General features: G+C 45.1%; 1 protein-coding gene across 1 annotated transcript; it reads right to left on the reverse strand.

Annotated features, from left to right (window-relative positions):
- Nucleotides 1-4,472: 4,472 nt before the first annotated feature.
- LOC311362203 (receptor expression-enhancing protein 5) lies at nucleotides 4,473-12,763 on the reverse strand. The gene is made up of 6 exons (XM_084482015.1): nucleotides 12,706-12,763; nucleotides 12,456-12,583; nucleotides 6,991-7,084; nucleotides 6,480-6,618; nucleotides 5,387-5,555; nucleotides 4,473-5,024 (listed from the first exon to the last, which is right to left on the reverse strand). The coding sequence occupies exons 2-6, from the start codon at nucleotides 12,571-12,573 to the stop codon at nucleotides 4,987-4,989; spliced, it is 558 nt and encodes a 185-aa protein (XP_084338141.1). The 5' UTR covers nucleotides 12,574-12,583; nucleotides 12,706-12,763; the 3' UTR covers nucleotides 4,473-4,986.
- Nucleotides 12,764-14,174: the final 1,411 nt, after the last annotated feature.

Here is a 14,174-nt window from a genome sequence, read left to right on the forward strand (position 1 = left end):
GTAATGGGTCTGTAAACCCCCTTGCTTTGTGTCGATGTGGAACCATAACTAAGCCATACTAGATACATAGCAAATGATCTCATATATAAATAAATAGGACGTGCCATGGCATTGGGCATACCGCAGCACAGACTCGTTCTTCCTCTCTCAATATTTAGAAATGAATGAGATGGAATACATAGCGATTAAGTTAATTCATGAATTAAGAGCATTGAGATGGAGTAGGTCTGTCTTGCAAGCCCTCCTGTGATGACACCCAGAGGTGCCCTCCGAGTCTGGGGGCTAAACCGAGGCAGTAGGTTTCAGAACCTAGCTGTCCACCACATGATGTGTAGAAGCACTTGAACCAGAAGATGGTTCAACACAGACACAACGTCTCTGTCGCCGCTCTGGTAGCACACAACGTCCAGCGAGCTGGGAATAGATGTTTCATCAAAGTGTTAGACTGGACGCCACTACCTCAATGTCACGCAGAAAAACCAAGATTTATACGAGAATGAGTACGAGGAATGTTTCCTTGACATCAACTAAAATATTGCAGCAATCAACCTTTACAAACCAAATTTTGATAGTAATGGTATAAATACTCAAATATGTTATTTGGTAATTTTTTTGTCTTCCCCGCCTCTTTAGGTCTCCCTCTGACCAAAATCTAAATACCTTGAAGACCGTACAAGAGAGAGTTGTTGCAATTGTAGACCAACGTAGTTCCAATTTGTAAGGGGATGATTGCTGTATCACTACTACGACTGCTAGTACTAAGGAAAGGAAAGGAAGTCACGTCTCCTCGGGAGTAATGGTGGGTTGCCATTATGATTCCTTTCTATAGCATATACAGGCAGGGTACGCAACACTGGGATCGAACCAGCAACCTTCCGGTTTCACGGCAACCCGCTCTACCTCCTGATCTGACCGACCCTTACTATACCTACTACGACCACAACCATCACTACTACTGCTATTACTACTTCTACTACTACCACCAAAACTACTACTGCTATTACTACTACGACCACCACAACCACTACTACCGCTATTACTATTACTACTACTACCACCACAACCACTACTACCGCTATTACTATTACTACTACTACCACCACAACCACTACTACTGCTATAAACACTAATACTACTACCACCACAACCACTACTACTGCGATTAATACTACTGATCATGTTTAACACTTCCCTAAAGCATAGAGGAACAGGTGCCCTGGACCATCACAGAGATGCAAACGCATGTCAGAGTATATGTGTGTGTGTGTGTGTGTGTGTGTGTGTGTATGTGTGTGTGTGTGTGTGTGTCATCTGTCCATTGAATTGCACTATGTCCTGCATCCTTGCGACGCCTAGCAGCGACCTGGGCCTGAGCTGAACCCTGCGTCTGTCCCACAGATGCGAGAGTCCTCCTCTTATGGGCTAAGCTTCCCATGGTGGCCCAGCGAGCGGAGATGGTCTGCCTGCCGTCCTCTCCAACGCCTTCAGCCTCAACCTCATCATCAGCCTCTGGTTAACCTGAGGTCTCTTGGGGTTTGGCAGCTGCACAGCTCACACCATGCAGCGCTCCCACCAACTCCTACCGTGGGACTGGGGGTCAAGTAGCGTCAAACCACTGGCCGTCCAAGGCAGACAGACAGAGAGAGAGAAAGACAGAGAGACAGACAGAAGTACGGAACGACCACGAGGCAGTCAGACAGGGAGATGGCCTGACAGAGATGGGGCTATCTGCCCCTGTCATGTATAGAGTTAGCTATCTGCCCTCTTCTCTATAGAGCTAGATATCTGGCCTCACTTGTGCTCTATGGAACACATTCACAGACAGACAGACAGACAGACAGACAGACAGACACACATCCACACACACACACACACACACACACACACACACACACACACACACACACAGAAAGAGCACTGATGGTATTTCACTTGTCTTGAAATGAGGCGAGACGGTAAACAACACGCCAGTCAGGGAAGAGGAGGAGGAGGATGTAGATTAGGAGGATGTGCGAACATGCACATCCAGATGCTGGACATGTTGGCGGATCCAACAAGAGATTTGTCACAGAAATCGTCATGGGCTCTGCGTCACACGCCAGCGTCATTGTGGGTGAATGTAGTCACATGTTGACGTGCAACACGGCCTTAGCGACGGTCCTGACGGGCGGGCGACTTCTTGTTGTCGACTCCGCCATTCCAAACCAGCCGCTCTGCCCGCTTCATTCATAAATACCGAAGGATGGCCTCCTCACTGTGGGGACATCATTTCACAGTCGCAGCGCCCCCCCTCCTCCCCTTACTCTTCAAAGCGAAATCATAATCCCCACATCCTCATCTCTCTCTCTCTCTCTCTCTCTCTCTCTCTCTCTCTCTCTCTCTCTCTCTCTCTCTCTCTCTCTCTCTCTCTCTCTCCCGCACAGACTGCCATTATGTCGATGCAATATGTAGCTTACATGCATGTAGATTCCATTTGATCGTCAAGGTTATTAAATCAACAATATTCGGGCGTAATGCCAACATGAGACGTCGGTAAATCACGGACCGCTGGTCGGACCCGAGAGACGACGGACCGTCACGCTACAGAACACCAACTTCCAGCGATATATCCGTCGATTCATTGAACATTTCCATACCTGAATGTGAAGTATAGTTCCGCTCTGGGCTCGTCTTGGGTCGAGACGGATAAAAGAGAAACGCCGAAAGCGTCTTAAAGCATTTTACACGATTCATGTAGCGCTCATGTCGCCCAATATCCAACAGCACAGCGATCTCTCCTCGCTCTCTCTCCCTGGCTCTATCTCTCTCTCTGCCCCCCCCCCCCCTCTCTCTCTCTCTCTGCCTCTCTCCCTCCCTCCCTCCCTCCCTCTCTGCCTCCCTCCCTCTCTCTCTCTCTCTCTCCCCCCTTGATACCAGAGATAGGACGTGGGAGGCGCTTTGTCCGTTTCTACCCACACTTGATTTCCTTTCTTTATAGTAGTGGTCTCGTGGCCGGACGGCGGAGGTCGTTTTGATTGACAGGTCGTCATTTATCTTAAAGACCGGTAACTTTAAGGTCTCAAATAGATGAACAAAAAACGTTCACATATTGAACATCAATAATGTACGGATGGAGGACCACCTAAGGTTGGATGTCTATCGCTATGGGTCCAAAATATGAATAATTGAAACGCACGTCTAATACGCCTGTCCTGATGGTTGGACACTCCGTAGATGTCTCCAACATAGATAGAATCCATAACATAATCATCTGATATTATTATATATAATACCGTAAATATAAAATCACCAGCAACGGGTGCGTCGCTATTTGTTTTGGGAAATAACGCGAGATCAAGTGATGGTTTAGGAACGTTCTTGTTTTGCATCAACAGCGATGCAATCAGCACCGAGGACAGCGAACGTATTGTGTGTGCGTCGGCTGATCACTGCAGCAGTAGGCCTAGTACCATGGACAACGCCTAGAGACCCGTCGAACAGGCCTACCGCCGTGAGGACGGCTCTGTGACGCGCAGCCTGGAGAACGAGAAGGGTCCTACGCGATACGACCCGTTCATCCAGGCCGTCTCGTTCAGACGGCCTGCTGGTGGCCGACAAGCCACGCAGTGAGAACAGAGGCCGTGGTCCCACGGTCCTGCTCCTACTATAGCTGTGATTCAGCTCCTGTGTTTGTCTGTACGTGACCGACTCACCGGATGACTCATCCGCCGACTTGGTGCGCGTTGTCACCCCCTGTCGGCGAGTCCCCGGTGCTGCAATGGGCTGCAGCTAAAACAGGACGAGACGCTGGAGAAGATAAGTCTTTCGGAGGAACAAATGATGGCTAGACAAAACAGCACTAAACCACCGCCTCGATGTAGCACTGAGACACCGGGCATCGCTTGTTTGTCTGCATACAGTACAGATGCATCTACCTTTCATTTGGTTTCATTACGTCTTAAAATCGGAGCCTACTGTGCAGTGATATTTGTTGCCAAGTGAACGCATTTTTCTATTTTTATTATGCGAGTCTCAACGGTGCGTAAATAATCAGTCCGTTGATCGCCCCCATCACACGTCCATGACGTCACCGGAAGAGCCCTGCGTAGGAGGGCCCACGTGGAGACCTTTATAGGTCCATGGTGGAGACCCTCCCGCGCAACGTCGCTTTCCTCTGAAGTCAATTCGGTGGAATGATCGATCACGTGTGCCTGCGACGGTCCCCTCTGCTCAACCGAGGAACCGTAAACCCTCTACCGGGTCCTGGTTTGTAGACAATTCCCCCCCCCCGTTCAGCCCACAGACACACTAAACGCGGACCACTCAGCCTCTCACGCATCTCCCCACGCGCGGGTGGAGCGGTGGAGCCTCTGAAAGGGCCTAGCAAAGCAGACAAGTCGAAAGTAAAAAAAAAAAAAAAAAACGAAACATTTAACCTTTAGCGGTGCTTCGAGGATGGTGTGCAGGTAGACCTTCATTAACTTATGAGACCATTTTATTATTCCTTCACATTCCAGTTTTATTCCTTCACATAAAAACAAAAAAAGACAAACAGTTCAGCGCCTTCCAGTAAGACTAATCAGTCCTGGTTATTAAGGGCAAGCAGGATTGAAATGCGGGACAACAGCTCCTAACAGTCACATAAATAGGGCCTTCACACGCCAAGAGGCTCTGCTAGCATTCCCAAACTAGCAGTCCCGAATTAGCTTGCCAAGCATCTGAAATATTTATTACTCCTCCACAAGCAATCATTTCTGTGCTGCAGATCAAATTGATTAATTAATCGAAAACATTCTCCTCGTGATGACATGACACAACGTTATTAAAATAAAACCCACAGGGAACATAAATAAACACGAGGATTCACACAGATCAGGGGGCAGGAGACCGTCGCAGTGACCACCGGCATGTGGTCGTCCGGGCAACGCACGCCATCCTGTTAAGAAGTCTGGAGGCGTGACACGTCGTCTGAACCAGGTCCTCAACCTCCTCCACGTTAGACACGCCTCACTGGCCCTTCTCATGGCCGAGGGCCACGTTGGCAGCTGGGGAAGAGAAGAAATACCCAAAAAATAATGGTTGGTTGCAACACACAAAGTCAAAAATTGGCCACTAATTGACACTTCTTGTCGAGACTAGGGCCAACTTGCTCTACCACTCCTTCTGCTGTGTGTCCATACCTGCTTGGTCTCTCGGTGGTGGTGGTGTGTGTGCGTGCGTCTTGTTCTCCTGCACGTGTCCTACCCTCCTCGTCTCCTGCATGTGTGCATAGCCTACCCTCTTGGTCTCCTGTGTGTGCCCTACCCAAAAACCACCCAACTAACACTACCCAAACCAAAAGACCCCAGGAAGAATAGCTGCTGCGTGGCAAAAGCTAATGGGGATCTAAATAAACTAAACTAAATACCCTCTTTGGTGACCGTGTTGGCGATGCTCCTGGCCTTGCCGGTCAGGTCGCTGACCACGCTGTCCATGGCTGCCTGGTGCTTCAGGAAGAAGGGCCGGATCGCACGCTGGTACAGAACAGTGGAGCCGTTCCAGGACACGGGCGCCATGCACCACAGCAGGAAGACGCACTGAGGAGAACCACAGCCGTTAGCACAGAGCCCTTTAGACAGGAAGACGCACTGAGGAGAACCACAGCCGTTAGCACAGAGCCCTTTAGACAGGAAGACGCACTGAGGAGAACCACAGCCGTTAGCACAGAGCCCTTTAGACAGGAAGACCCACTGAGGGGAACCTCAGGCTGGCACTTCACTGACCCCCACTTTACGGGGGTCAGTGAAGTGCTAGCTCTTTTGATTGATCTTTTAGGGATTTTATTCCGAAAAGTGAAGGGACTAACAGGGTGAAACATAGGTGAACAATTTTAGCTACCAAACACTGTCCAGATTTTTCATGCTAAACCGGCATAGCCGCCTTTATAAAAGGACCCAATTCACGGGTGAGTGACCTCTGCATCCTAGTGTCAAGTGATGAAGAAAACCTGTTTGTGGTGGTGGTGAAGTAAGAGCACTGCCCAAAACGACTTTTATCCCACAACCATGAAAAGCAATTGATGGTCAATTTCATTTATTTTGAACCATTTCCTTTGGCGTTCTAGCTGATTCTGCCCATGCACTGACACCTAGTGGCAATTCCTAGAATAACCACCCAAAAAAGGTGGTCGTCTGATTTTATTGCCACCATTTCCAACTCATTTCCTGGGACAAAGCACAAATACACTGAAATGTATTAGTTATTTTAACTGTATTGTTTACATTCCCATTAAATTAAAGCACTGAACAACATACATTACATTGTACTTTGTAACATAAAAATCAAGACTGGCCACCAGCCAGTGGTGGAAGAATTGTAAAATAAATGTTTGGACCCTGCCCACCAGAACAGAATACAAAACATCTGCTGGATTGAACGTCCCCGGTAGACAATTAGTAAAAAAAAAACTCAAACGACACCCTACATAAAGGGTTGGAGTCCGCGTTTCCCGCTCCAAATACCTTTCCGGCGTAGTAGAAGGGGAACCAGGAGAGGAAGATGTCAGAGAAGGACTCTGCGATGCTGAAGACCCCATAAACCACCCAGTACGTCAGCCACTGGGTGTCATCCTCCTTTTTGCTGCTCTCGATGGCCTTGATGCTGGGGGGGGGGGGGCAGGAGAGAGACAGGAAGGCATGTTAAAAAAGATGCTGCTGACTGACACCTTTCGGTCTAAAAGCAATAATGCTTTTAGAAATGGATTAGTCTATTCAAGTGAAATCAAAATCCTGTGTTCTCGCTGAAGGCCAAGTGTTCCTCAAAAAAGGGACCTAGTGGCCCTCAAGGACCAAAGGGACCTAATGGCCCTCATGGACCAGACCTGGACCACATCGGCTTCGAACTAAGAGTTCTAGGGAGGAGGGGGGCGTTTTATACAAGTGTTTTCCCTACAGAGGAGAACTACAGGTTTCACTGCGCGGATCACAAATACAAAATGCAGAACAATATGCATATCCAAAAGTTTATACATACGAGTAGAAGGCGGGGTAGACGAAGCCGATGAGGTTGCAGAGGAGGGACGCCCCGTAGCCGAAGAGGAGATAGAGGGCAACCAGGCAAACGAAACCTGAAGAGAAGAACGGGAGAGAGGGGATAGGACTCACGTTAACAAAAGGACAAGGTTACTTATACAACCCTTTATCAGAAACACCGCCTCAAACTGAGATACTGTGATACCACCTCCTCTCACGTCCTCAAACAAAGGGCGGAGAAGGCCATAATGGTTGCTTTGGTTCGGGAGCAAGGCATGCTGGGTGGGCAGGATCGATGACAAAACCGCGTTTGGATTGATCAAAACACAGCAAAATAAACAGAAGCAGGTAGGAAGCTGAGGCACCGGTCGCATGGGCGTTGTCAGACAGGCTCGATTACCCGTCCAACCTAAAACCAAACACTGCTGTTCAAATCCTACTGCGAAAGCTGAGGTGAACACACATCCTGTATTTGTTATGTCACGATTGATTTGAAGAACAGGCACAGTAGCTTCTGTATTGAAAATGTCATATTTAAATTGTTGGTCCTTTAGCGGTAGACTCGTTCATCCAGAGCGACTGAAGTCTGATAATAGTTAAATAAGTAATTATTTAACTATTTAAAAATAAATAGTTAAGTTAAAAGTAATTGCTGGCAATGAAATTCAAGTGTTCCAAGCTCTCCTCAAGAGTGCAGGTACTGAAATAAATACAATAAAAAAGGTAAAATAACAAGAATCACATAATACATACATAGTTAAAAAGGTAAAATACATGTACACTAAATATCCATAGTGCAGTATAATTAAGCAATATCACACGAGAGGGAGTGCTGTTGTACTGTATATCAGCACGGCTGTGATTCGGTCGTAGGCACGAGGCCGAGTGCCGCAGATAATCACACCGTGCTGATATACAGTACAACAGCACGACCTCGAGTGTGATATTGCTTTTATACAACAGTGCTACGAGCACATTTTATTAGTTAACAGTAATAAGAAACAAGAGATTATGATTTGTTTGTTTAGTAATCATTTATTCGGCTCCGCCAACAAAAATAGTTCCGCAACTGAAGGGAGACTAGGCTGTTGCCAGGCAACACATATACAGTACATAAACATTCAGGCTATTTAACAGCTGATGTAACGTTAGCTAATAACGGTTATTAGAACGCCCGTACAGCGGAGTGATTATGTCTGTGAAAAGTCCCAGTGCTGTTATACTGTATATCAGCACTATGGAATGTCTCGTTGTCCAATCAAATTGCTCGGTTGGGACCGGTCGGAACTAACTGTTGTATAAGATCTACTAAGTTATTCTGTGAGTGTTGGGGGGGGCGTGGGTCCAGTCGGTCAGGATACTAAATACAGTCCTTCAGGTGTTGGGTTAGGAGGCCTACACTGGGGTCATTCGAGGTGAAACCCAGGATCTCCTGGCTGGAGGTCCAGCCCCATAGACGCTACACTGAGCCGTTTCACTCCTCAGTCAAAGCCTTGATTTCGCCCGACCCAGTTGGGTCTTATTGGGAGCTGAACAGAAGTGGAGGGGAAGAAACAGCTGGGTGGTGGTCATCCTTCTAGAACATTAATGGAGTCTTTTATTAATGGGGAAGTAAGGCTAAGGGAACAGATTTAGGGGGAAGCAAAAGGACACGCAATGCCTCTAATTACCAAGAGTAAAAAACGTATGCATTATAAGCACAAAACAAATGTATTGTTAACTCAATACCAATATGGTTTTAAATGTTGTATAAATAACTGAAATAATTCAGGTTTTTCTTAAGAACGTAATAAGGCCATAATATTGTAATATCGACTCATCGCATTCAGCTCCACTGTAAGTAAACAGTAACCTAATGGGATTGGAACATTCTTCTGATTTGGAGCACACCATTACATCTTCACGGACAGGTGGGGGACCTCCTGTGAAACACCATTTCAAATGAGTTCTCCAACGTGTGAAAGATTCCGCACACACCAGCCATGAAGGTCAAGCAGGCAGAAGGTCAAGCTAGCAGGAACAAAAAGGTGTTAAACACAGTCACCGTGCAAGTTACCAACCCACACCTCAGCTTCCCTTGAGCTGTTGGTTCCTATTGTTGCTCATAAACATTAACTGCAAACCAGAGGCTGATGTGATCACCGGTCAAAGCTCACAGGTTGAACTTTGAGCGCACACATGGCAACCAGGTAGTCAGCGAAAGACGCTAAAGGAGTGTGTGGTGTGCAGCTAGTGCCAAAGATACTTAGAAATCTATGCAAATCTCCTTGCCCCGCTTCTGTTCTGCTCTATGTGAGCCAACCACCCCACTGCTCTATGCAAGCTATCCAAGCTTGTTTGAATAGGCCTTGGCTAGGTCTCATTAACATAACTCTGAATTACCAAATACATACCCTGCTTTCCTCAGGACATCCATGTGAGCCGTGTGTTTCTACAGCTGACAGAGGAACTGGCAGAACCGGTTCAAAGGGAAAGGATGGAGAGGCAGCGGAGTGCAGAGCGTATGCACAGCACCGTAGTCACTCTCTACAAAAAATGCTCTGCTGGCGCCATACGCAACAAGTTTTGACTATTAAGAAGTGCATAGACACCGGTGGTGGTTATCCTTCTAGAACATTAGTGGAGTCTTTTATTAATGGGGAAGTAAGGCTAAGGGAACAGATTTAGGGGGAAGCAAAAGGACACGCAATGCCTCTAATTACCAAGAGTAAAAAACGTATGCATTATAAGCACAAAACAAATGTATTGTTAACTCAATACCAATATGGTTTTAAATGTTGTATAAATAACTTAAATAATTCAGGCTTTTCTTAAGAACGTAATAAGGCCATAATATTGTAATATCGACTCATCGCATTCAGCTCCACTGTAAGTAACCACCACCACACAATGACATGTACAAAATGGTGACTTTGGAGAACAACTCTCAACGTCCGAATCTGAGAGGTTCAACACAGTCCGGACAAATAAGGGACATCAAACTCAGCACTTTTTAAGAGACTTCACCATTTGGGATGTCCCAAGCCAAGCCACAACATTGGTATTGGGACGATAATGGCCCAGTATCCTGGATCGGATATCGGCGGGGAGAAAAAATTATGATCCAATGCGCACAGCGTGTCACGTTATCACAGTAGTAGCCAATAAGTTCCATGCGCATGAGAGCTACCGCGTGAGAGCTACCTGTTGAACAGGTAGTGGCAGTATTTCAACCTTAAAGAAAAAAGTGCAACTGCTGAATGCAAAATTAGATTTGCATATTTTCAGTTGGTCTTTTGTTGAGGCTAGAGCGTGATGAAGTCACCCGCTCCAGTTTGAGCGGATCACAGCTTTGTTGATTTCCACGCTTGTGGCGATCGACAAAAGCTAACCAAAAAACCTTAAACGGTTACGGTATTTATTTTATCACTGTCACTAAAATGATTAATCGATTGGAAATTGATTGACTATTATATGTCGGGCATTTGTGTGTGGGGACCCCCGTTTATATGGCTAGAGGTTAGCTGCTTCTTACATATCCGATGTACTTACGGTAGAAGCTAAATGCTAACGTAAACAATCCATCACATCATGCCATCTACACAAACAATGTGTCATATGAAAGACCAAGGAGTCCAACAGTACAAGCCTTATCATTTCGTGAGCTATTCTCGATTATCTAGATGTGGAAGAATAACGTCAATAATACGTTTTCTGGTTAGCACACACACTACATTTGATCTCAAATGTATTCAAACTATCACTTTAGCTATTTCTTTAACTCTTCACTGTATTTTTTTTCAAACCATTTTACATTTTTTAAATGTGTGCATGTTTACTCCATTTAGACTGTTCAAAAACCCTTCACTTGATTTAAGCCATTCAACTTTTATTAAGTGTGATGTTTTTAGGTGTCTAAGTGGCCATCATGAGCAAAGTACTTCCATATTTTTTTTTCTTATTATTTGTTCAACAGTAAAACAATGTATCGGATTGCTATCGGAAGTGAAAAAGTGGGATCGGGACATCCCTTAATAAACTTTGAAAATGTCACCCTGTAACAACAGCTTTCATGGCGCAGTTCTAGTCGTCATGGCGCTTTTTTTTTTTTTAAATCAAGACTCAGTTCCAGTTATCGCAAATAGGACCTTTATGTTTTACTCGTCAACTCCTTTGCCAATTAAAAAGGACCTTGAAGATAAAGTCAAAGGTCACCAGACGCTGCATTAAGCCGCTGCTTGCCTTATAGAAGGGTCAGTAAGGGCCTGCAAACGTTTTCAAAATGGCTTGTAATGGCTAATCACACTCACACCTGGTGGTATAATATGTCCCCTTTAAGTATGTAGCCCTGGTTATCATTAGGCCCAGTTTCACCAGGGCAGAACCAGCCAAAGCCTCAACGGATTTGCAACAAAAGAAAGTAAGACGTACCCTTTACCCCGGACAGAGTAAATCGCCTTCAAACATTAGATAAAGTGTGATTTGGGGAACTAGCCATAGCAACAATTGGTGAACTAATTTATCCATAGCTTTTTCTGTTACATTACAAGAACATGGTGTCCACTGGGCCAGATGGGAACTGGAAGCAGCTTCACTCTTTGTCACGTCATAGTCATCAACACTTTTGTAATCAGCTCAAATATCTGGGAAAAAACAAAAACATCTTTGCAAGCATTCTTCCATGCACTTCTCCCCAATTCCATTGACCATAAGGTCAGTTGACAGAATGGTATTTATATGGTAAAGGATTAATAGGATTAATACAAAAGTATCAACTGAGAGCCAGCCATGTAGCTCAACTTCACTTCAGTATAATGTCCCCAATCCCTGGCCATGGACATAATGACAGAAATGTCATTGAAGAAACAAAACACTAGAAGACGTCCATGCCAGTTAACACCAGCTACCCCCAGAATATCATCTTCAACGGCCCACTGGGTATTTCAGGACCAGGACTCGTTATAAATACACACCAATGACACCAGCTGTTGGCACTGGGATGTTGGAAGCAGGTAAATGTATCAGTAGTATAGTGTTAGTATTAGTAGTATGCAATATTGGTTCAATGAGAGATCAGTAAGTAAAGACTGCCCTAGCCCAGACTGCATACGAGCACCAGACCAGTGTGAGACAGTATTTGTATCCGTGTTAGAAACGTACAAACTTGATACAGTTGATTCTGTGGTCGGCAATGAACCCGTACGGAGGTGAAACTGCTATGTTTCAAACCGAAAAAAAAAGTAGGCATAGTTTCTGTGGTATCTGGTATCTCAAACCCTGCCACATGGCACAAGCAGTCAGCCAGACGACACGTCTCTAATATGAGTCTACCATCCAGCAGCACCATAAAGAAAACATGCTGAGTAAGCTTGACTCAAACCTCTAGTTAAGGTTAACGCTACAACACATCATCCTGGTTTGAAACGTGGGTGACCTTAAGTGTCAAGAGGTCACGACGCCGGAGGCACTTTTATTTAATCTTTTTACCTGAGGCGATGTATTGTTTCTGAACGCCCGTCTTGTGCTCCAGCGTGGTCAGCAGATCAGTGAGCGGGTTCTTCTCCTTAAGGAAAGCCTCGTAGCGCTCCTTGGCTTGAGAAAACATGTTCGGGCCTCTGGGGAAAGTTGTGGGAACGAAAGGAAGCACGATAAGATGTGACTTTAACTACAGCGTGAAGTGTCGGACACTGACTGTACTGATTTCGAATAAATACATTTCTTAACATTCGGTACTTACCTGAAGTTTATAAGTTTCCCGGATGTCCCCGTTCGCTGGCTGTTGTGAACTCCCCAGCTGGGCGGTTACTAGTGGGAGGAGTCGGGTTCGCAGCGACCGACCAATCACTGCGCTCCGTATTCCCGCAGATCCACGGAGCAGGTGATGGGAATTAGATGATTAATTAATTCAGTGTTAAAACAACAATGACATTGATTCGTTGAACAGGTCAAAGAATTGGAGAAATAATTCAGTGAGCCAAAATGATTTCATCAGAGCCGGTGGTTTCACCTACAACGCTAACATTTCAGAGAACATGTCGATATTTTTACCACAGGATTGAACCATCTATCAATGTTTTGGCAATCATGCATTTACATCGCCGAGTCTAATGATTCTTGTTTTATTTAATGGCCATCAACCATTCAATGTAAAATAAAAACTGCTGTAAACGTGCATATTTAATCGTATTTGTATCTAAATTAAAATCTAAATTATTTATCTTATAAACAATCAATGCGAATTATACGTTGAGCATGAAGAGAGATGAGTTCATACAATCACTATGTTGTTATGGCGTTGGTTTGAAACAAGAGGGCACCATTGAGCTGGTATGGCGACATTCACACACTGCTTTCACTGGATTCTCCAGAGACTCTTCTGAAAACCTCAGCCCTACATTTCCACTGACTTTCTGCCACTCAAGAAACACAGGTGCACATCAGCTAAAACTGGACATCATTTGAATAGCTACAGTTCACTGCCCACAGAATACGTTTTTAGAAACACATCTTGTAGTGATGTCGGTTAGTCTTTGACTCATAGACAGACATTATGAATATGTTACTGTTTCCCCCACTCACTGCTAGGGTTCCTATATCTTGGTGGGAGATACTGAATGTCTTTTGAGACGTACTTTTACATGTTTCTAAGTTTGCATCTGCAGAAACCTGGACATCTCTCTGAACAACAATTTTATGAAGTGACATAAAGTCAGTCTGACACACATGGGTCATTTGAAATGACTCATTTCAGCAGCAGTGGCTCTATGACTGACACTGGTCCACTGAACACAGTGAACACACTTTACAACGACATCCACACAACCAACACTTTGTTCATTCAGAGGTACACACCAAGCTTTAACCCTTCTTTCATAATGGTAGTGAAGTTTGTTTAATAAAGATAAGAGAGGTTTTATATACTGATTAGAAGCCACTTTAATTTGAAAATACAGTAGATAAACAATAGTAAATGATGACCAGAAAGAATGTATTCTTTAAATCTTTATTCAATATTCAGCATGTGACAAATCCAAGCAAGGGGTAAAAACCAGAAAGCATATTGTTAATGGATCAAAGACATGTTATATTAATGTAAATCATCAAAAGCTGCAGTGCCACCTCAGACAGAGAGACATAGAGCAGGCGTGTCAGAGGAGATCTGTGTTCTCCAGTACTTCCATGCTGGAGCCTCTCTACTCTGAACAC

This window comes from Micromesistius poutassou (assembly GCF_964030765.1).
Source record: "Micromesistius poutassou genome assembly, chromosome: 17".
Lineage (NCBI taxonomy): Eukaryota > Metazoa > Chordata > Actinopteri > Gadiformes > Gadidae > Micromesistius > Micromesistius poutassou.